Source organism: Rosa rugosa, chromosome 1, assembly GCF_958449725.1.
Source record: "Rosa rugosa chromosome 1, drRosRugo1.1, whole genome shotgun sequence".
Taxonomy (NCBI): domain Eukaryota; kingdom Viridiplantae; phylum Streptophyta; class Magnoliopsida; order Rosales; family Rosaceae; genus Rosa; species Rosa rugosa.
In genome coordinates this window covers 8,599,300-8,620,252 of record NC_084820.1, presented here as the reverse complement: position 1 = coordinate 8,620,252, position 20,953 = coordinate 8,599,300, and the positions used below count along the sequence as shown (strand labels likewise).

General features: G+C 37.9%; 3 protein-coding genes and 1 non-coding gene across 7 annotated transcripts; 3 read left to right on the top strand and 1 right to left on the bottom strand.

The window, feature by feature from the left end:
- Positions 1 to 481: 481 nt before the first annotated feature.
- LOC133714846 (uncharacterized) lies at positions 482 to 5,229 on the top strand. Its single transcript, XM_062141110.1, has 10 exons — positions 482 to 781; positions 1,098 to 1,154; positions 1,247 to 1,314; positions 2,574 to 2,784; positions 2,866 to 2,963; positions 3,741 to 3,813; positions 3,905 to 3,964; positions 4,066 to 4,116; positions 4,276 to 4,354; positions 4,827 to 5,229. The coding sequence occupies exons 1-10, from the start codon at positions 707 to 709 to the stop codon at positions 4,904 to 4,906; spliced, it is 852 nt and encodes a 283-aa protein (XP_061997094.1). The 5' UTR covers positions 482 to 706; the 3' UTR covers positions 4,907 to 5,229.
- Positions 5,230 to 6,526: 1,297 nt separating this feature from the next.
- Positions 6,527 to 7,303, top strand: LOC133727149 (brassinosteroid-responsive RING protein 1-like). Its single transcript, XM_062154774.1, has one exon. It carries the CDS (start codon positions 6,614 to 6,616, stop codon positions 7,202 to 7,204), a length of 591 nt encoding a protein of 196 aa, XP_062010758.1. The 5' UTR covers positions 6,527 to 6,613; the 3' UTR covers positions 7,205 to 7,303.
- A 1,285-nt stretch (positions 7,304 to 8,588) lies between these two features.
- On the bottom strand, positions 8,589 to 8,662 carry TRNAN-GUU (transfer RNA asparagine (anticodon GUU)). Its single transcript has one exon. It is a non-coding gene; the product is annotated as a tRNA-Asn (tRNA).
- Positions 8,663 to 8,766: 104 nt separating this feature from the next.
- On the top strand, positions 8,767 to 20,612 carry LOC133714808 (brefeldin A-inhibited guanine nucleotide-exchange protein 5). 4 transcript variants are annotated; one of them, XM_062141073.1, is made up of 34 exons: positions 8,767 to 9,032; positions 9,156 to 9,289; positions 10,018 to 10,105; positions 10,196 to 10,448; positions 10,689 to 10,807; positions 10,881 to 10,939; positions 11,201 to 11,258; positions 11,348 to 11,432; positions 11,532 to 11,723; positions 11,874 to 11,932; positions 12,035 to 12,104; positions 12,189 to 12,257; positions 12,524 to 12,646; positions 12,727 to 12,780; positions 12,860 to 12,948; positions 13,086 to 13,182; positions 13,282 to 13,380; positions 13,504 to 13,704; positions 13,818 to 13,928; positions 14,002 to 14,186; positions 14,398 to 15,024; positions 15,164 to 15,581; positions 15,726 to 15,965; positions 16,076 to 16,199; positions 16,294 to 16,442; positions 16,858 to 17,214; positions 17,440 to 17,606; positions 17,683 to 17,906; positions 18,119 to 18,279; positions 18,434 to 18,550; positions 18,627 to 18,763; positions 18,849 to 19,107; positions 19,873 to 19,968; positions 20,159 to 20,612. In XM_062141073.1, the coding sequence occupies exons 2-34, from the start codon at positions 9,178 to 9,180 to the stop codon at positions 20,219 to 20,221; spliced, it is 5,262 nt and encodes a 1,753-aa protein (XP_061997057.1). In that variant the 5' UTR covers positions 8,767 to 9,032; positions 9,156 to 9,177; the 3' UTR covers positions 20,222 to 20,612. The 4 variants fall into 4 exon arrangements, with proteins under 4 accessions (XP_061997057.1, XP_061997049.1, XP_061997072.1 ...); XM_062141065.1 differs by having other exon boundaries at positions 11,523 to 11,723; XM_062141088.1 differs by lacking the exons at positions 8,767 to 9,032; positions 9,156 to 9,289; positions 10,018 to 10,105; positions 10,196 to 10,448 and having other exon boundaries at positions 10,725 to 10,807; positions 11,335 to 11,432.
- The last annotated feature ends 341 nt before the right edge of the window (positions 20,613 to 20,953 follow it).

The following is a 20,953-nucleotide window of genomic DNA, read 5'->3' as shown; positions in this document are numbered from 1 at the left end:
TCTAGTTGAAATAGGGTTTATATTAGAGATATTCTCGGAGAATCTTAGGAGATATCCAATCAATGTACGATTATGTTTCCATGTACAACTCTATCTTTATGCTTATAATCCTCTATATAAAGAGGCCCCTATTATCAATGAAAGTACGACTCAATTCTCTCCCAATTCAGTTTTCCTTAAACAAAGCGCACAATAAAGAGTAAATTGAAGAAATTATGACTCTATGTCCCCTCTTGTATTTTATAGTTAATCAAGGCTTGAGAGCAGCTGCACCCGCCCTCCTTAAAAAAAAAAAATACAGAGTAAATTGAAGAAATCATAAAATTAAAAATTTAAGGTGCAAATTGACAGACAAAAAATTAGGGTGGTTTTTTTTTTTTTTTTTTTTTTTTTAACAAGAAAAAAATTAGGGTGCAAATGTGCAATTGGCACTCTTGGAGTCTTGGTTTTCAAATTCAATGAAAAGAAATTTGGGTCAAAAACCAAAACAATAAAGAAAACCCGTAATCTAATATTCTCAGCGGGTAACCCGAATTCTGCCGGGTAAGAGTTTGGATCAGGAGGAAGGACTTCCATCAAAACATTGGCTCCTTCTTCTATCTGCTCAACGATCACGAGCTCGAATCATCGGGCAGACAATGAATTGAAAAATTTGATCTGTATATATCGTAATCGATCATACCCAGATTCTCTGTGATTGAGAGAAATGGAGCCTCCTACTTTCCAAGAAGCTCCGCGCTGTGACGTCTGCAAATGCAGCTTCAACGCTTTCAGGCGACGGGTACCCAATTCAATTCTTCACTTTCTTTATCCAATCTGATCAAATACTCACTTGCACGGCTCATTGGGATCTCAAAGTTCTGTACTTTATTTACAGTGGGGCCAAAAAAAATTTGATGCTTTAATCTCAAATTGGCTTTTTTCTGTGACGATGATTTTAATATGTTATGGTGATTGGCAAACAATCGTTTGATGTGTGCAAAATGGGGTTTTTGTGATGTAGACCATGTGGGTTTGGAGATTTATAGTTAAAGATACTATTTTTGGAGGAATTGTTTGTGCATTTGATATGTAGTTTGGATTTTGATGTTATGCAGCATCATTGCCGATCCTGTGGGCGGACATTGTGCCACGAACATTCAGCAAGCCAAATGGTGTGTGTGTTGCTTTTATGCTCGATTCATGTGTATCGGTTTTACTGATTGATGAACTTTCATTGGCATTTGTGTCTTTGTTGGAAATCCAGGCTCTACCGCAGTTTGGCATTTACTCACCGGTTAGAGTTTGCAGTGATTGTTTTAACGGCTCCTCTCGGTAAAGCATTCCTCTTTTGAGCTCTATGCAGATATTCATGTATTCTATATGTGCATTATGTTGTATTGTGTTTGTCATTTGTACACTGAGTGGATTTAGAAGGACGAAGGCGGTTGTGTATGTTAGGATGTGTTGGTGAATTCTTGTTTCCATAGATGGTATTTGAGTGAAGATTGATAATTTCGAAACTTTTGTGATATTCTTGAAATGTCCAATTGTATATAATCTACCTATTAGAGTTGGTCAAGCATGGAAATGGCTCACCAATGCAGCTCAAAGACTCATGACATCTTATTTTTCTGAAAACTATGTGGTCTCGGTGACCATGCAAATCTAATAACCAGTTCAAATGGACAACTAAAAACAAAACTCTAGATGAGTTGGAGCATTGGGAAAAGATTCACAGAAACCCAACCATCAGGTTTTATCATTTCCTTGGTTCTGGAAGGAAAAGGTTTTCTTAAGGGTCCCTGGTTATTAAGGAGTGGCACAGATTTATTTACTGGGCCTTCATGGCTAGATGTGATGGAAACATGGAATGAAAGTCACATTCAGTGTTTGGTGATTCTTGGATAAGAGTTCTCTCATCTCCTGCAATGGGATTTCTTATACTTCTACCCTATGGTAATCTTAAATATCTCTCTTCCTTATAGAGTTATAGGAATTGCCTTACCCCTTACCCTGGAATTTCAACCCAACCCATTAACCACTTGAGTTATTGCTTCTCATTATTCCAGTGTCATAAATGTCAAAAGACAATTATCAACTGGAGAGGGGTTCTTAGGTTTCATTTGTAGTACTGGCCAACTATTTATGAAGTTGTGCAGATGCAGCACATAAGTATTGCCAGCCAAGTGTTGGATACTTATGACATGCCATCCATTAAGTCTGTGTGTCATTTAGAAACTAATGTAGAATTAGCATCAATTGGAGAATTTTGATCATGCTGCTCACTTTGTAGTTATTCATATGCATTGTGCTTCATACTCTTGCATTATCCACTGGCTAAACAGGGTTATGCTTAGTAAATATAATTGAAGACTTTACGAGCTGCCACTTTACTACCTTATCATGTGCTCCATTCTGATGTGGTTCTCTTTCTTTTTTATGCCTACTGTGCTATGCCATGCTGGTCCTACACATGCGACTTCTAATTCTTTGCTTTCCTTCTTCTCTTGGTTGTTCTACTTATCAATTTCTGAGCAATAAATAATAAAAAAATATTTCTGTGTAACTGTGGATTTTTTTATTTTACACAGACCTGCCAAAGGTGATGTACAAGCTTCTTCAGATGGAACTGATTCTGTAACAGCTGCAGTTTCTAGATTGGATATTGGTGGGGATTCAGATTCAAAGACTAAACCAACTATACAGTCTCAGCCTGTGTCAGCAGTTATAGAGTGTAAGTGTGGAATGCCCTTATGTATTTGTGAAGCTCCTGACCCATCTGTAGTTGCAGCTCCTATACAGGTATAAATACTCCAATTTTTTTTTTTGGATGTTTGTATGGCACCTTGCATGTGTCTCATGCCATATTTTTGTATGTGGCAGAGCAAAACCACATCCGCCCCTGTCCCTCATTGTCCAAGACCAAAGAAAACAGAAACCGCTGTAAAAACCAAACCTTCAACTTCAAACAGCAAGCACAGGTAGGTTAACTCTAGAGTTTTTATTTTTTATTTTTTATATTTTTTTAGCAATATTTATTCACCTAACATAATTATAACAGTAGTCTTACATATGTGATTCCTTTGCTATTATTTCACGATATGGAGATCCAATTTTACTTGACAATTGGGAGTTCGAAACTTGGAACCTCAGTTCTTGGTCAAAACCTGAATTATTCTAGAAAGTTAGTTCTTATAGCTGAGAAAGACGGGGATGTCTAGCTGGTTGCCATGTATGTTGAATTTCTTTTCTGCATTTTGTGGATCTGTCTGCTAGATTTAGACATATGTGGGTACTGGAGAAGAGTGCTGCCTTATAAAGTGGAAATTGGTGTTTCCTACAATGAAAGTTCTTCTCTTTAACGGCAAAACTGATTTGTATCTATGAAGAGCCATTTGCATGTCTTTCTTTCTTGACATGGATGTGCATACCATCTATGCTTTAGCCTGGGGTCAGTAGTTGGGGTGGGTTGGGGTTGTTTAAATCAAAGGTTAGTTCATAGCAAGCAAAATAAAACAAGTTGAAGTGAAGCAGAAAAAACCAAAAGTCCATTTAATTGTTCCCTAGTTTAGCTTTCTCCTACCTTCCTACAGGATAAAATACATGAAGCACAATTCCATCTACACATTCCTGTAAACTAAATTCATTGGTAAACAATAGTGTTTTTCTTTTTCACCTTGCTTGGTTGTAAACTGGTGATTTATGATGTAGGTGCCAAATAAACTCTTTTGTAGTAATTGCTTGTGAAAATTTTGCAGTTCTGTCTTCAATCTCGGTCAAGCGAACAACGGGGTTTCTGATAAAAAGACGGATTACGAAGTCAATGGGGAGGTATAGCTTTTTGAAGTTCAATTTTGTCACAGAGTGTACAATCATGATGTTAGTTTTCTAGATAATGTTTTTCGTCAATGTTTGTTCTTAGGGTATGAGAGAAGCTATAAAGAATGGTGATATTGATGCTGTGAAGAAGCTTCTGAGTGAGGTATTAAGATGTAGACTAGAATCAACATTCTAAAAGAAGTATACATACTTGGTAAAATCAGTATTTTAAAGGTGGATTTAAGAATACTATCATTTTGGCAGGGTGTTGATGCTAATTACCACGACAAACAAGGACTTTCTTTGCTACATTTAGTATGATCTCTCTCTCTCTCTCTCTCTCTCTCTCTCTCTCTCTCTGTGTACTTGTTTTCATTGGTGGGCATTCTCCTGCACATGTTTGTGTAGCTTATGTTGTGTCTGCATGTATCTATGGTTCCAGTGCCTAAATATTTTATCCTGATACTATTTCAGGCAGCAGTCTTTAATCAAACTGAGATAGTTTTTGCCCTCATGGACTCCGGAGGAAGCCTGGACTACAAGAATGCACAGGGTAATTTTCTTGGCCCTCTTAATATGTACATTTTAGTTGAATTTTTCACTAGGGAAAGGTTTATTAAAGATAACCAGGCATATTATCCACCACAAAAAAAATGGATAACCAAGTCATACATAAGTGTCCAGTCGAAGTAAATTATATATGACCACACTACTGAATATGATAATTGAGATCTCATGCTCAATAATTCTATATCCACATGGTTGTTCTTTTGGTGAACCTCTCTTATCATCTGCCAAAGTGTTGAAGGGAGAGGTGGTGATAATAAGAGCAACTTTGTTTGCACACCGTACTCTGTTCATGTATGGACTGAATTGATAAAATATCCATGTCGCTGTATTCAGTCATAATCAAACCTTTTGTTCACATTTGAATTAGGCAAGGACCCTATTAGTAGCTACTAGCTAGTAGGCAGCTGCATATATCACTAGCTCACACCGCCTGACTGATTGATTCTTGCATACAGGGGAAACGCCACTGGATTGTGCTCCTGTAACATTGCAATACAAGATGCGGCAGAAGATGGAAGACGATAGACGAGTGTGAGAACTGCGGCTTACTCTACGGGAGAGTGATTACAAACATTTAAGCTACGTGTGCATGTCGATTATTTGATTCAACTGGAGAGTATTCTTGACAGACTCTGTTGTATGATAGCAGGCCAGAGTTCCCTTACATTACAAGGCAACAGAAACCGAAACTGTATGCCATCCGATTGTGAAAGAAACGTCTTGTTAAAACTTCATCTTCTGAAATCAGAATGGGCAACTTGAATATAAGATGTGAAAGGAAAAAAGGGAATCAGCATCACCCTATCCCGGACCTTTATGCGAATCTTAAATAAATTTTGGTAATGGTGTTTGGTTAAAGATGATAGACTATTTGAGCATCATCACCTTTAGTAGTCTAACTTTTGTGGTGTCAGCAATAAAGCAACGGTCAGAAGTGGGGTGCATTCTTATCACAAATTACAGTTGTGGGAAAAATTTGGAAGGGTTGTAGTACCAAGTTGGGTGGGATATGACTAGGATTGGCCTCATTCTAGTAATAAAAACATCGCATATGAGTCATGCTATTACTTCTTTTTTGGAAGGAGTCATGGTCCAGTATGTTGTTATCTCTGCCGACTATGGCTTAGCTATGGATTTAGGTTATAGTAGGGTAGTGTTGGTTACTTGGTGTAGTTTATGATTAACAGTCCATTCAAACTTGGACGTGTTGGATGAGTTCAGAAGAAATCAAATCCAACACATGTGAGTTGAGGAAAAATCAAATGGATAAGGGATTAAGCAAGACCGAGTTTCTAAAAGTATGGATGCGATTACCTATCTATGGGTTTTTTTTTTTTTTTTTTTTTGGTCTGAACCTCATAGATAGATTACCTATCCCCTAAGTCACAAGCTGATTCCTGAAAAAATAGGAAACTTCCTGATAGTTTCTAATTGTAGCTCTTTGTTCATTGTTCTTTTTTATAAATAAATGCAAAGAGAAGTATGAATCACAATTATTCCCCTGATTTGATACCTGTATTTGAATTAAGTAAACATCAAATAGTTAGTTTCTCATAAACAAATTATTTTATGGTGCAACCCAAATAATTTCATTATTCTGGCCGAATAATAATGATGATGACAAGGTTATACTAAAAGTTATTATGCTTAACATGTGAACAAAGAAATCCTTTATAGAAATCAAAACATTCAACCTTAAATTGATCAGCAAATTTTCCATAGCAATGCCTATTACCCCAAAAGCCTCATATGCCCTTACCAAACCCAAGATTACCTCATCCGAGCAACTTGAACCTGCAAGTCCCTGCTACAAGGATCGATTTGATTAGAATATACTCTCCATATAGATACTTAAATTCCAAAAAAAAAAAAAAAGTAAAAAGAAAAAGAAAAAAAGTTCGATTGGGCTGTTATGATCATATCCCACCTGCTTTTTAACTTTAATGATGATGTATATATAACTTTATAATCTAATTCCATATCTACCTAACCTTTCTCCTCATAGAAAAAAAAATATATATATATTATTCAAATGACAGCGCCACCGTCCAGAGTGACTTGACTCGGACGCGCACAAATCCAAAGGACACGAATCACTGACATCCCACTGGGTCCCACACGCCCTTCTTTACAAGTCTTTATAAACAAGCTGAATCTCATTCTCAACCTCCCCCTTTCCCTTCTTCTCGTCCTTCCTCCTTCGTCCTTCCTCCTTTGGTTCTTCTTCTTCTACTAAGAGTCTATGGGTTTAGTTATCGATACATTCTCGTCTTCGGACCTGTTAGTCAGCGACGTCCTCTACAAGGCGGCCTTCGTAATCGCGCTGCTCAGATGGGCCTTCTACTGGGCCCTGAGACTCCGCCGGAGAATCTTGTCCGACGAGGATTCCGATCTGTTAGATGCGGAGCTTGACTATGAAGTAGTACAGTCTTCTTCCTGTACGACGTCTTCTCCTTTGTCGTCGACCCAGTTGATCAGAGACAGTCTGATACGGACGACGTTCGAGGAGGTGACCAGACGACAGGGAAACAGCTGTCGTTGGGACACCTGCGCCGTCTGCCTGAGCCAGTTGGAGATGGGGGACGAGGTCCGGGAGCTGAGGAACTGCTGCCACGTCTTCCACACCGAGTGCATCGACAGGTGGCTGGACTACAACGGCCATGATCATCACGATCACGCCGCCCATGACGACAACCACAAGACGTGCCCGCTCTGCAGGACGCCGCTGCTGACGTCATCGCAGATCCACAGCCTGAGCTGGGAGCAGAGGTCTCAGCCGAGCTGGGCTGTGGAGAGACTGCTCTATCTTTTTGGGGAGGATCTGGTGCTATAGTTTTGGTTTTCGTCTGGATTTTGGAATTTAGTGTGTAAATAAATTACTAAATTGTGATTCTTAATTAGTCCAAGAAAATAGTAGATGGAATTTTGTGGATTTTTTGGGTGTTTTTTTTTTCTTCCCCCAATTTCAAACAAGAATACCGCAAAAAATTTAAATCCCTATAACACTCAACACCACTTTAATCATAATGGAAATGGAAAGCAAAAGAAGTTGCAAGGGAAGAACATTTTCTCATGAAGATGACAACAAAGCAAAATCAATAGAAGCTACTACATTTGTCACGAAATTTGCTTTCTAAGCGCGGTTGAATGAGATACTAGAACAATTACTTGCAAGATAATGGATATCTTGAATCAGAAACTTGATTCACCAATGTACTTAAATTTTGACATTTATACAATCAAGAAGTTTCGAGCTCCCTTCTACTTGAATTTGATGGTAATTTTTAATAATTGCTTGACGATGATGTTCACAAAGGGCTAAAGCTCCAGCTACTAAAATGATGGAATGATAATACTCTTGGTTGAAGCAAGAGTAAAGCTCCAGCACTATCTCTGATTACAAAAACTTGCCACTGTCGATTTGTTTTGGAGGACCAAACCATCAAATTTTCGGTGCTAAGAGTTGAATATGAGAATTTTCAATTGCTGAATTCACTTATAATTAGCTATATCGAACTATTGCATATTACTATATTGTAAAATACAGAAATGCTCAATTTGATGAATTTATAATGAGCTATATGAAATGCAATATTAATTGGAGTACTTGTACTTTGAAGTTTGGAAGAGAATCATATCAATGCAGAAATAAATCACCACAATACATAAAAGAGAAAAAAGAATAGAGCAGACATATTTCTTACCTTCCTACCCCTTTCAAAAAAAAAAAAGTCTAGTTCCATGAGTCAAACATGAAAATTCTCAATCCTTCAAATTTGTAATGAGTGACACAAGATGATCTTGATTAATATGTAATTCATGTAGGAAAAAAATAGAAGAATTTTAGTGTTAGGATTTTGAAAATGTACATGTAAAATTCTTAATTTCTTATACCAGCTATAATTTAGAAAACAATTAAAAAAACCAAATTCCAGTGCCGGGATTCGAACCCAGAAATTCTCAATTCCTTTGAAATTTTATGAGCTACACTGGATGAGTGATATAAAGCTTAACATGAAACTTTATAACGGACTGCCAACTGTAGTTTAACAATAAACAAAAAAGAAAGATTTCCAGTGCCGGGATTCGAACCCGGAAATTCTCAAGTCCTTTGTGTACTTTGATATTTCATGAGCTACACTGGATGATTGGGATGGTGCATAACGAAAAATTATTATAATGTTTGTCAAATATTGTTTAAGGAAGTAAAAACGATACGCTAGAAGGAGGGGTCGAACCTCCGACCTTGTGGTTAACAGCCACACGCTCTAACCAACTGAGCTATTCCAGCAACTTATTATAAAACTGAACTAAAACACATTTAATATTTGATCCATTTTTTTAATTTTTTTTTTCAATCTGAGAAAGGAAATCTAAATCACGAAGCTGAGTTCAGCGAAGTCTCAACACCCCAAACCCCGCGGAGTCTCTGGAGCCAAAGTTCCCGGTTCTTCAACTCCGCTCTTCTCTTCTCTTCTCTTCTCTACTCCACCGCCATTACTATTCACTCTTCTCCACCACACCTTAGATCTATCCACCTCCACTTCACCATCTCCCTCGCCTTCTTCAGATCTCAACTCACCTCCTCTCAGCTCTCCGCTCACTCCACCCCGTCGCGCTCATTCACTTTCTCATCGTCTTCAACGATCAGCCTCATCCAGGTAACGCAATCCTCTCCAACAATCTCTCTTTCTCTCTCTGCGATTCTGTAACAACCGCACGCGAAATCATCTGAGAATGATCCGAATTTATATTGACGGAACGTGATTTGATCCGAATTGCAGGCGGTTCGGGTCGGAGTTGAAGATGGCGGGAGGCGCAGCTGGCGGCTTCGTGACGAGAGCCTATGAGTCCATGCTCAAAGAGTGCTCACCGAAAAAGTATTCCGATCTTCAGAAGGCAATTCAGGCTTATTTAGGTCTCGTTCTCTCTCTTCTCTATGTGCATTTTCATTTGCATGTATCTGAGTTTGGACGATTCGAGATTCAGAGCTGGATTGGAGATCATTATTTTTATATTGATGTATGAGTTATAATGTTTGAATTTTGGTGATTACTGCTCCTTTAGTGTAATGAGGGAAGATGTGAGCTTAAAAATTTGTTTACGGTGTTCTTCTGGTGCTCTAGATTTCGGGATTCTAAGAAACTCTGGTGTTACCGGGAAGGGTGAAACAAGCTTTAATGTGTTTGCAGTGGTTAATTTTATGTGTATTAGTTCAATTTAGTGCTTGCTGAATTTCGAAGAATGAAGACTAGGTAGTATGAGATCCATGTGGTTGGTACAGGAAGTAGCTAGGAATACTTATATATGGTAAATTGCAAAACATATATTATGTACACTAGTTCGGTATAGACAATAATCTTAATTTCGTTCTAATTTCGAATTTTATTAAATCAATCCGATTTGTTTATAGTGTACTTTTGTTTTGCTTGTGCTCTGATTCCTTCCGTTTTTGTTGGAGTTTGACTTTCTATTATGTTTTATACAACTGTTAGTGGAGAGAGGTAATTGTTATTGGGAACGACTTGAACAACTTGATGTCGGTCACTCTTGATAGTGTGCTATAAGTAAAGCTTGTGTTTGTTATAAAAGAAACACCAGTGATCTGTCTGTTCCTCACATTTCCTTGTTCTTTTGTGTCTTTAGACAATGTGAAAGCGGTTAATCAGGCTCAACAAACCACACCACAAACCGCTCCAAGTGAGAAGAATCAAGCTACAGATGGTGATGGAAGGTAGATTGATTATTTGTAGCTTGCATTACAACCATGTGATCAGACATATATCTACTAGTTTTGACTTTTGGAATCACTTCCATTTTGTAGTTCTCTTGAAACAGAAGGTGAAGCTCCAAAAACTGGTGCAGAACCAGGTCAGTCTCAAACACCCTCACACACTGCCGAGGAGGCAGATTCTGTTGGCAGGCCAGTGAGCATAAGTGGAACTGTTTCAACTGTCCTAGCAACTGCTGGGAACACCTTAGAAGGCGCTCAGGCGGAGCTTGTTTTGAATCCCCTGCGACTTGCATTCGATACAAAGAACTTGAAAGTTCTAGAACCTGCTCTGGATTGTTTTCATGTATGCATTGTCACTTTTTGGTGATCTTTCAATTTTCCTTTTAGTTTTTGTTTAATATCGTGTGCTTTCAAAATAGTGATATTTTGTTGGAGCCTTGCATGCATGATAAAATTCTTTGTTTTATACCATCTAAACAATTGGCTATTCCTGTATTGTTTCTAAATATTATTTTCTGTTGAGATCTATAATATGCAAACCTACCTCACTAGCTAACTAGTCCTTCAAATTTCATACGCACAGAAACTCATTGCGTACGATCATTTAGAGGGAGATCCTGGTTTAGACGATAAAAGTGTTCCGGTGTTTACCGACATTTTGAACAGGGTTTGCAGTTGTGTTGACAATAATTCACCTGATAGGTATGTGCCACCCAATGTTTTCTTCCGAAAATATATGGCTTGTTATTCTTACTAAGTATACAACGATGTGCAGTACTGTTCTGCAAGTGTTGAAGGTCCTTCTTACTGCAGTGGCATCCACAAAGTTTAGAGGTAAGTTATCAGGGAATTACTGATCTTGAGTATAATTTTTTCTAGTTCATTATGTCTGTCTATCCATGTAATTTGCTCATGTACATTATCACTCAGTGTCTTTCATTGCTTTGCGCAGTTGTACATATGCAATCAGCACATATCTTTCTTTTATATGTGCACATGAATGTTTGAGCTTATCTATTCTGTTTAATTTCTTCCCCTAGAATTATAAGTGCCAAGAAATTATTTTTAAATCATTAAAAATTGTTTCAAATGCAGTACATGGGGAACCTTTGCTGGGAGTTATCAGAGTGTGCTATAATATTGCTCTGCACAGGTATTTTTTTTTATATTTATTTATTTATTTCTATAGGTTCCCAATTTCAATTTCAAGCAGTGCTAATGAATCGTAGTTTGGACTTGTAGCAAGAGTCCTGTCAACCAAGCTACATCAAAGGCAATGCTTACGCAGATGATCAGCATCATATTCAGGAGAATGGAGACCGATCCGGTGTGGATTTAAATCTTCTATTTTGGATGTTTCTTCTCATATTCTGTTTCAATTTAGTTATTTTACATTGTACTTTCCAATTTCTCGTAGGAACTTCAGGTTTCATCATCTGGTTCTGTTGGACAAAATTCAAATACAGCACAAAATTCAAATACAGAAGCTGAAGAAACTTCTGTGGCAGACCAAAATGAGAAAGGAATGACTTTAGGAGATCAACTTAACCAGGTTAAGGAGACACCCATTGCATCTGTTGAGGAACTTCATAATCTTGCAGGTGGTGCTGACATCAAGGTATATATTTTTCTTTAGTAACCCATGTTCTTGGTACCTCATGCACTCTCAGGTGCTGCGCTGTTCCGCTATTTACTATGTCTCTAAGCATGGATAGTTTAACTTGCAAGGTTTCCTTTGTACTGAGATTGAATGTCATTCAATGTTTAGGGTTTAGAGGCCGTCCTGGACAAAGCCGTGCATCATGAAGATGGCAAAAAGATAACCAGGTTTGGATTTGATATTATACGTTAAGATCTCTCTTTTGTATTCCTAACACCGGTGTTTCACATTTATTTGTAATGCTCCTAACTGATGCGTTATTTTAAAAGAGGGATTGACCTGGAGAGTATGAGCATAGTTCAACGTGATGCTTTACTGGTTTTCCGAACCCTGTGCAAGGTTTGTGTTTTTGTACACTGTCTTCTAATTGTTGAGTCATTCAAGCAACTTGCTCCTATATGAATTTCGAAACTTGGTCTGCAGATGGGCATGAAGGAAGATAACAACGAAGTTACGTTGAAGACGAGGATTTTATCTCTTGAGCTTCTGCAGGTTATATTAAGGATTATTTGTGATGTTATGTGCATGCTTTTATGCATAGATGCTTACTTACAAAGCAGCTGATACTGTTAAATAACTTGAAAGTTTTATTTAAAAGTAATTTCTTGAACTTATTAAGTATGAGCTTCCTCCTTCTAAGACTATGGATGGAGAAAGGAAGATATGTATAATCCTATTCATTGACTTATATAAGGAGCTGTCCTTTTACTTATTTTCAGTGTTCTTTGAATAATATGATTCATTACTTGGTCTTTCAGGGTTTGTTGGAAGGAGTTGGTCATCCATTTACTAGGAACTTCCATTTTATTGATTCCGTGAAAGCATACCTATCATATGCTTTGTTGCGGGCTTCAGTTTCGCCGTCCCCTATTATATTTCAGGTTTACATATATTCTTCATCTGAGTTAGGTAGAATATTCTATGAGATTTTTGCTTCTGATCATTAGTTTCCTTCCTGCAGTATGCAACTGGAATTTTTTTAGTGCTTTTGTTGCGGTTTAGAGAGAGTCTCAAGGTGCGTCTATGATCTTCACAAATAGTTACCGAAATTACCTTGACATACTCTGTTCTTTACACCAACAATTTTTATTCAGGGTGAAATAGGCATCTTCTTTCCCTTGATAGTTCTCCGGTCCCTGGATGGCTCGGATTTACCCATGAACCAGAAAATGAGTGTTCTTAGGTATTGCCTTTTCTGGTTATCACATTGCTAGTATCTTGCACATGTTACTCTCAGTTTTCACATGGCTAATGTGAATATGTGATCACTATGATTTTGAATTTATTTTCCCAGTCGTCTAATGAGGTGCGGGTTTGCAGGATGTTAGAAAAAGTTTGCAAAGATCCTCAGATGCTTGTTGACATATTTGTGAACTATGACTGTGATCTTGAGGCACCGAACTTGTTTGAGCGGATGGTATAATTTACCTACTGTTTCCCAATGATGTTCTTCATACTTTCCAAATATGGTATTCTTGTACATCTAATACTGCAAGGTATTCTGACTCTTAATTAGGTTACAACTCTATCCAGAATATCTCAAGGGACGCAAAATGCAGATCCGAATATGGCTGCTGCATCCCAGACTACTTCAATAAAGGGTTCATCTCTTCAGGTAAGTTTAACGATTTACTCCTTTCTCAGTTTTGGCTAATTCATCATCTGCTTTCTTGCTGCTATATATTCATTGATGGTAGCACAGGTTGCTGGATGACCCCTTTTTCCTTGAACTTGCCAGTGTCTTGTGAATGTGCTTAAATCACTCGTAGATTGGGAAAAGTCACGTGGAGAATCAGATAGCCAGATTAAAAACACTCGGTCTCTGGAAGGAGATGCTTCAGATAAAGAGTCTGTTGATGTGAAAAGCAGGCAAGATACAACCACTAACTTTGAGAAGGCAAAAGCTCACAAGTCTACACTGGAAGCTGCCATATCTGAGGTGGTTGATCGGCTTAACTTGATATCCTGATTGTACTTTTGTTTTTGTTTATTTGTAATGACAACTGCTCTGTTTGTGGTTTACAACTGATTTGTTGATTTAATATTTTGCAGTTCAACAGGCGACCAGTGAAGGGTGTAGAGTATCTGAGATCAAATAAATTAGTGGAAAACACACCTAGTTCAGTTGCCCAATTTTTGAAAAGTACTCCCAGTTTGGACAAGGTTGAATCTCTGTTTGTCTTTAAGTTATGTTTCTACAATGATACAGATTTCTTAGTACTTAACATTTTTGCAGGCTATGATTGGGGAATATTTGGGCCATCATGAAGAATTTCCGCTTTCTGTTATGCATGCTTATGTAGATTCCATGAAATTTTCGGGAATGAAGTTTGATACTGCAATTCGTGAACTTCTTAAAGGATTCCGACTTCCAGGGGAAGCTCAAAAGATAGATCGCATCATGGAAAAGTTTGCAGAAAGGTACTGGGTTTTTCTGTTTTTTGTTGTCTGTCATCTATAGTTGTGTGCACAAATCTTCCATGCATGGTTGTGCATTTGATTCATGCTTACATAATGCATGTATCCCTTGTAAATCTGTAAACAATTGCTGACTGAATAGGTCATCTAGCTTTTACTGAGATGTATGCCTTTTTGATTACTGACAGTGAGTTTTAACATGTTGCATATGCAGATACTGTGCAGATAATCCAGGCCTCTTCAAAAATGCAGATACTGCTTACGTTCTTGCATATGCAGTTATTATGTTGAATACTGATGCGCATAATCCAATGGTGTGGCCTAAGATGTCCAAGTCAGATTTTGTGCGCATGAATGCCACTGAAGATCCAGAAGATTGTGCTCCAACAGAACTTCTGGAAGAAATCTATGACTCAATTATTAAAGAAGAGATAAAGATGAAAGATGAGAGTACTAGTCTCGAGAAAAGTGGCAAATATAAGCCAGAAGGTGAAGAGAGAGGACGACTTGTCAGTATTCTTAATCTGGCTCTTCCCAGAAGGACACTGTCTTCTGATACCAAGTCTGAAAGTGAAGCTATCATAAAGAGAGCACAAGATATATTTAGGAATCAAGGAGCACAAAGAGGGGTCTTCCATACTACACAGCAGATAGAACTTGTAAGGCCTATGGTAGAAGCTGTTGGATGGCCTTTGCTTGCTACCTTCTCTGTTACAATGGAGGAGGGTGAGAATAAGTCGAGGGTTGTTCTCTGCATGGAAGGATTTAAAGCAGGAATACACATTACACATGTTCTGGGGATGGATACCATGCGCTATGCCTTCTTAACATCTCTGGTCAGGTAAAATAGTTGTCATTATATAAAATCTGTTTGCCTTTCTCTTGTATTCACCTGCATGGAAAGATTCTGTATTCACTGTTTTGATCTTTGTAGCAATGTTCATGATAATGCTCATTTGAGCTTTGGGTTTGCATCTCAGATTTACATTCTTGCATGCTCCAAAGGAAATGCGTAGTAAAAATGTGGAAGCATTGCGAACTCTTCTAGCTCTTTGTGACTCAGAGACTGGGTCCCTTCAAGACACATGGAATGCAGTTTTGGAATGTGTTTCACGGCTTGAATACATCACTTCGACCCCTGGTATTGCTGCAACAGTCATGCAGGGATCAAACCAAATCTCTAAAGATGCTGTTCTTCAATCTCTAAGAGAATTGGCTGGAAAACCTTCTGAGCAAGTATTTGTGAATAGTGTTCAGCTTCCCAGTGATTCTGTAGTGGAGTTCTTCACTGCACTCTGTGGTGTATCAGCGGAAGAACTGAAACAAAGTCCAGCTCGGGTTTTTAGCTTGCAGAAACTTGTTGAGATCAGCTACTACAACATGGCTCGTATACGCATGGTATATTTTGTTATTGCAACCTCGTGTTTTGCTTGTAAAAAGTTATATGCTCACATAAAGAAAGCCATCACTAACTGCAGCTCAGTAAGTGGGATTCTGTTGTGTTCTCCATCGTTTGAACGTTTCCACTAATTTGTTTTACAGGTCTGGGCTAGGATATGGTCTGTTTTGGCAAACCACTTTATTTCAGCTGGGAGTCATCATGATGAGAAAATTGCTATGTATGCCATAGATTCTCTAAGGCAACTTGGTATGAAGTATCTGGAGCGAGCTGAACTTGCCAATTTCACATTCCAAAATGACATTCTTAAGCCTTTTGTTGTTCTTATGCGCAATAGTCGAAGTGAAACCATAAGGGGCCTAATTGTTGACTGCATTGTTCAAGTATGTCTACATAATTTGCTTTCTTGATTGCACTTTCCTTTTCTCACTGTTATCTGTCTTAATCTACAACTGCTCTGCTGAAAACAAAATTATTCTTCTGTCCTTTGCAGATGATAAAATCTAAAGTGGGGAGCATCAAGTCTGGTTGGCGTAGTGTTTTCATGATTTTTACAGCTTCTGCAGATGATGAATTGGAATCTATTGTTGAAAGTGCATTTGAAAATGTCGAACAGGGTATCAATTTCTTTTCGTTACTGTGTTCTTCATGACGTTGATGTTTTTCCTCATCTTTACAATATCGATATATCTAATACCCGGAAACTTGCAGTGATCTTGGAACACTTTGATCAAGTTGTTGGAGATTGTTTTATGGACTGTGTCAACTGTCTTATTAGATTTGCAAATAATAGAACTTCACACCGTATAAGTTTGAAGGCTATTGCACTCCTGCGCATATGTGAGGATCGTTTGGCTGAGGTGTGTTAGTCTTTCTTTGTTTTGAAGATATCATATTTAAAAATAACTGATTAATGGTAATATCGAATCCATAATACTTCAGCTGAAGTTGATAAAGTTAATTACAAAGTGATTCCGATAAGCCTTGTGGCATTGTCAGTATGACATGACACAACACATGCAGGGGTGGGAAACTGCACCCCATGGTTAAATGATTAGGAAGAAAGACTTTGCCTTTGCTGTGATATTGTAATCGCTCTCCTCTGCCATTGAAACACAAAAAACTCCACTGGTATTGGGCTTCTTGGGTGCTGGTGGATTTGGCTATTGTGGGTTGGGTGGATGCCTATGGTTCTTCGGTTGTTTCTGCCTTATTGATAGTCTGTCTCTTTGCTGTCCAGATATTCATGTTTAACGTCTGGTTTGTCCAATTCAGGGTCTTATACCTGGTGGTGCTTTGAAGCCTATAGAAGAAAATGAGACTACAACTTTTGATGTGACTGAGCATTATTGGTTCCCAATGCTGGCTGGTTTGTCTGATCTGACATCAGATACAAGACCAGAAGTCAGAAGCTGTGCGCTTGAAGTTTTGTTTGATCTACTGAATGAGAGAGGTACCAAGTTCTCGTCATCCTTTTGGGAGAGCATCTTCCATCGTGTCTTGTTTCCCATATTTGATCATGTAAGAAATGCTGGAAAGGAAAGCTCGACTTCTTCTGATGAGGAATGGTTCCGTGAAACAAGCATTCACTCACTTCAGTTGCTGTGCAACCTTTTCAACACTTTTTATAAGGTAGTCTTGAGCTAAACACTAGCTTTACAAATTGTATTGTTACTTGTTTTTTGTGAAGAATTATACATACTAGGGGACAATAATTTGAATTTCTTTATTTCGAACCTGTAGTAAATCAAATGGAGAGTGATATTCTTATTTATTGGCTCTGGGGTGCAAAAAGGTTTTGTAATTTTAAGTTGGTGTCTGGAAATTATTGTGACTGAAAGTCTTTCCTTTGTGCAGGAGGTATGTTTTATGTTGCCACCACTACTCAGTCTACTGTTAGATTGTGCTAAACAGACTGATCAAGCAGTGGTTTCGTTATCTCTGGGTGCACTGGTTCATCTCATTGAAGTTGGAGGACATCAATTTAGTGAGAGTGATTGGGATACGTTATTGAAAAGCATAAGGTGTGTTTCTCTTATCATCTGGTGGTCATTCCTATACTGATTAGTTATTCTACTAATCTATTTGTTATTGCATCAGAGATGCTTTGTACACAACACAACCACTTGAACTGCTAAATGCTTTGGGTTTTGAGAACCTGAAGAATGATAGGACATTAAATTTAGAGGTCAATACCGGTGATGGTGCTTCCTTAATGCCTGTTGACTATGATGGGGGGGACAATCGTCAGTTTGATGCCAATGATAGAAATCCAAATGCATCAGTCGAATCAGGGGCACAAATGAACTTGGATGGATCTGAAGGTCAGGTTTTTGAAATTTTGTGAATTATCATGTTTACAAAAATGGCTTTTGTTAACATTCAAATTCTAAGACTGCATATTTGGTATTTTGCATTTATCAGAAATAGAACCTGAGGAGTCAATATTGTCCCAAAGCTACGCTTTACGAACCTGGATTTTGAACTTTTATTGATGAATGAATTGATTTTTATTTTGTTATTTTCTGTTCTGTAGGCCTCAACTCACCATCAGGATCTGCTTCAAAATCTGCTGAAGATGGAAACCTCCAACGTAGTCAAACAATAGGTCAAAGAATTATGGATAACCTGTTTCTCAGAAATCTTTCATCTAAGCCTAAGAGTTCTGATGCTTCAGTACCATCTACTCCAGTTAAGGTATCATGTTACGGGTTATTAATTTTAAAAAGTACGTTATTTCTGCTAATCTTGTTACACAGATCAGAACCCAGATTTTATGGCTTTATGATGTGTGTATCAGCAGCACATGTTTTGACAGCTATATGATGTGTCTGTTTGTTGTGGTGCATAGGTTCCTGATGCTGTCGAGCCTGATACCAAAGATGAGGAGGAAAGCTCTGTATTGGGAACTTGTAGGGGCAAATGCATTACTCAATTATTACTTCTGGGGGCCATTGATAGTATCCAGGTTTCTCTCTCTCTCTCCCACCCCCCCTCTCTAAAAGTTTAACTTTTTCCTAATAGAATCACTTTATAATTTGCAGAAGAAATACTGGAGCAAGTTGAAGTCACCACAGAAGATTGCTATAATGGACATTTTGCTGTCCGCGTTAGAATTTGCAGCTTCCTACAATTCATATACCAATCTCAGGACACGCATGCACCAAATTTCTGATGAGAGGTAGGATGAAAATTTGTGTGCAAATACTTCTCTGAATTTTTTCTCCTTGAAGAACATAGTTTTTGACTATTCAACCATTGGACAGGCCACCTCTGAATCTTCTTCGCCAAGAGTTAACAGGAACTTGCATATATCTGGACATCTTACAGAAAGCAACTTCCGGGTTTAGTGCCAATCAAGAGGGAAATGATGAAGAGAAAGTTGAAGGATTGGCAGAAGACAAACTGGTGTCTTTCTGCGAACATGTACTCAGGGAGGCATCCGAGCTGCAGTCCAGCTCTGGAGACGTGACTAATATGGATATTCACCGTGTTCTGGAGTTACGATCTCCAATAATTGTTAAGGTATAAACTGTAAACTGTTTTTTCTTTTCTTTTTTTTTTGGGTATCCAAATGTCTCACTGGTTACTTCCTCCATTTTACATATCCTGCCTAAACAGTTCCAGCAGCTGCCTTTTATTTCCCGAGTTGTTCAATCATATGAAAATCCTTGTAATTTGGTAACCTTACAACTTCATGCGGTCCTTTGTTAGGCAGGTCTTCAGCAAATTGCTGTTATCTTGGGACCTGAGTGATAGGAATCCGTCTTGTTCAATGGATAAAATTTTATGTGGTTGATTTCCCACAATGGGTTATATATATATACAGCGCTTCTCCACTGCGGACGTCCGCAGTTTTTCTTAGGTACGGATTTTAGGTTTTGACCCACTTTTCGATCATATGTTCACATCTTAACCGTTCAGTTTTTAGATCCTAATGTATAGATCACCTCTGCAAAATTTCAGCCAAATTGGTGATCGTTAAGGCATCCAAATTTGCAATTTACAACAATGTACACGAACAGTTCCGGTTCGGCAGATTCGGTTCGTTCGTGTAAATCGCAGTTTTGGATGCCTTAACGATTACCAATTTGGCAGAAATTTTGCATAGGTGATCTATACATTAGGACCTAAAAACTGAACGGTTAAGATGTGAAAATATGATCGAAAAGTAGGTCAAAACTGGAAATCCGTATCCGCACCTGAGCAAAGTTATATATATATATATATATATATATATATATTGTAGTAATTACAGATGTTTATTTTGATACTGTTTTGGCTTTTCAGGTGCTCAAAGGCATGTGCTTTATGAACCAACAGGTTTTCAGAAGACATCTGAGAGACTTCTATCCTTTGCTTACAAAACTTGTATGCTGCGACCAGGTAGTCTCCTCTTTCCCTGTTTCTTACGAATATGTCTCGTGCTACTGTTTCTTACAAATATGTCTCGTGGTAGTACCTACGTAATCAATACTGCCGTATTCATCCCTTGATGCTGCACTTACAGTTAATCATTTGCTAACTAGAGATTAGGATATGTTCTGGGAAACTTATAATTGCTTCATCTGTTCAGATGGATGTTCGTGGAGCTCTTGGTGATCTATTTAGGGCACAATTGAAAGCACTTCTGCCGTAGTTGCTTTCTCCTTTTCTCGCCACTTTGACAGTGTCCCAAAAGGAACTTGAGCATCACTGCTCCAAGCCTCTAAACATTGATTGTCTAATTTTGTTCGGCTAATATTCTTTCTCCTGTGCCTATAAATTTCATTTTCTTCAGATTAGAGGTATATGTTCTTTTTTCAATTTTCACCTTCCCTAGTAAATTTTGTTGTAATGATGTTAATGTAGAAAAGGAAGTAAACAAAAAGGGGAGAACATAGATTTGAGTCGGGTTTATAAGCATCATTTTTGTTATTTTGTAATGTAAGTATCTTGATTAAATACCCAAAAGTAGATATCAGTAGTTATGAAAGCTATTTGTACGTCCTCAATTATGTTTGAGAAACAATTTATTCTATTGATCACAATTGCAATGGAGTTGGTATTAAGAAGTTTTTTTTTTTATGTTTAAGAAGTTTTTATGAGGGAATCGCAGAACTCATTTTTTATTTGGTTAGTTTTTTATTTTTTTATTTTTTTTATTTTTTTTTTATTTAAGAGACGACAAATTTTATTCAGAATAGAACAAATGTAAGGAAAAGCCCATATAGTCCCGATAAATATGATCAAACGGGAATCCTGGAAGCTCCTAGGGATATCTTGCCAATATTTTCATAAATGGGGCCCAAATGTCACCCGTGGCAGTAGAAGATAGAGCCTGCACCAATATTTGGTTAGTTTATAACAAAGTGAAGGGAGATAAAGGGGA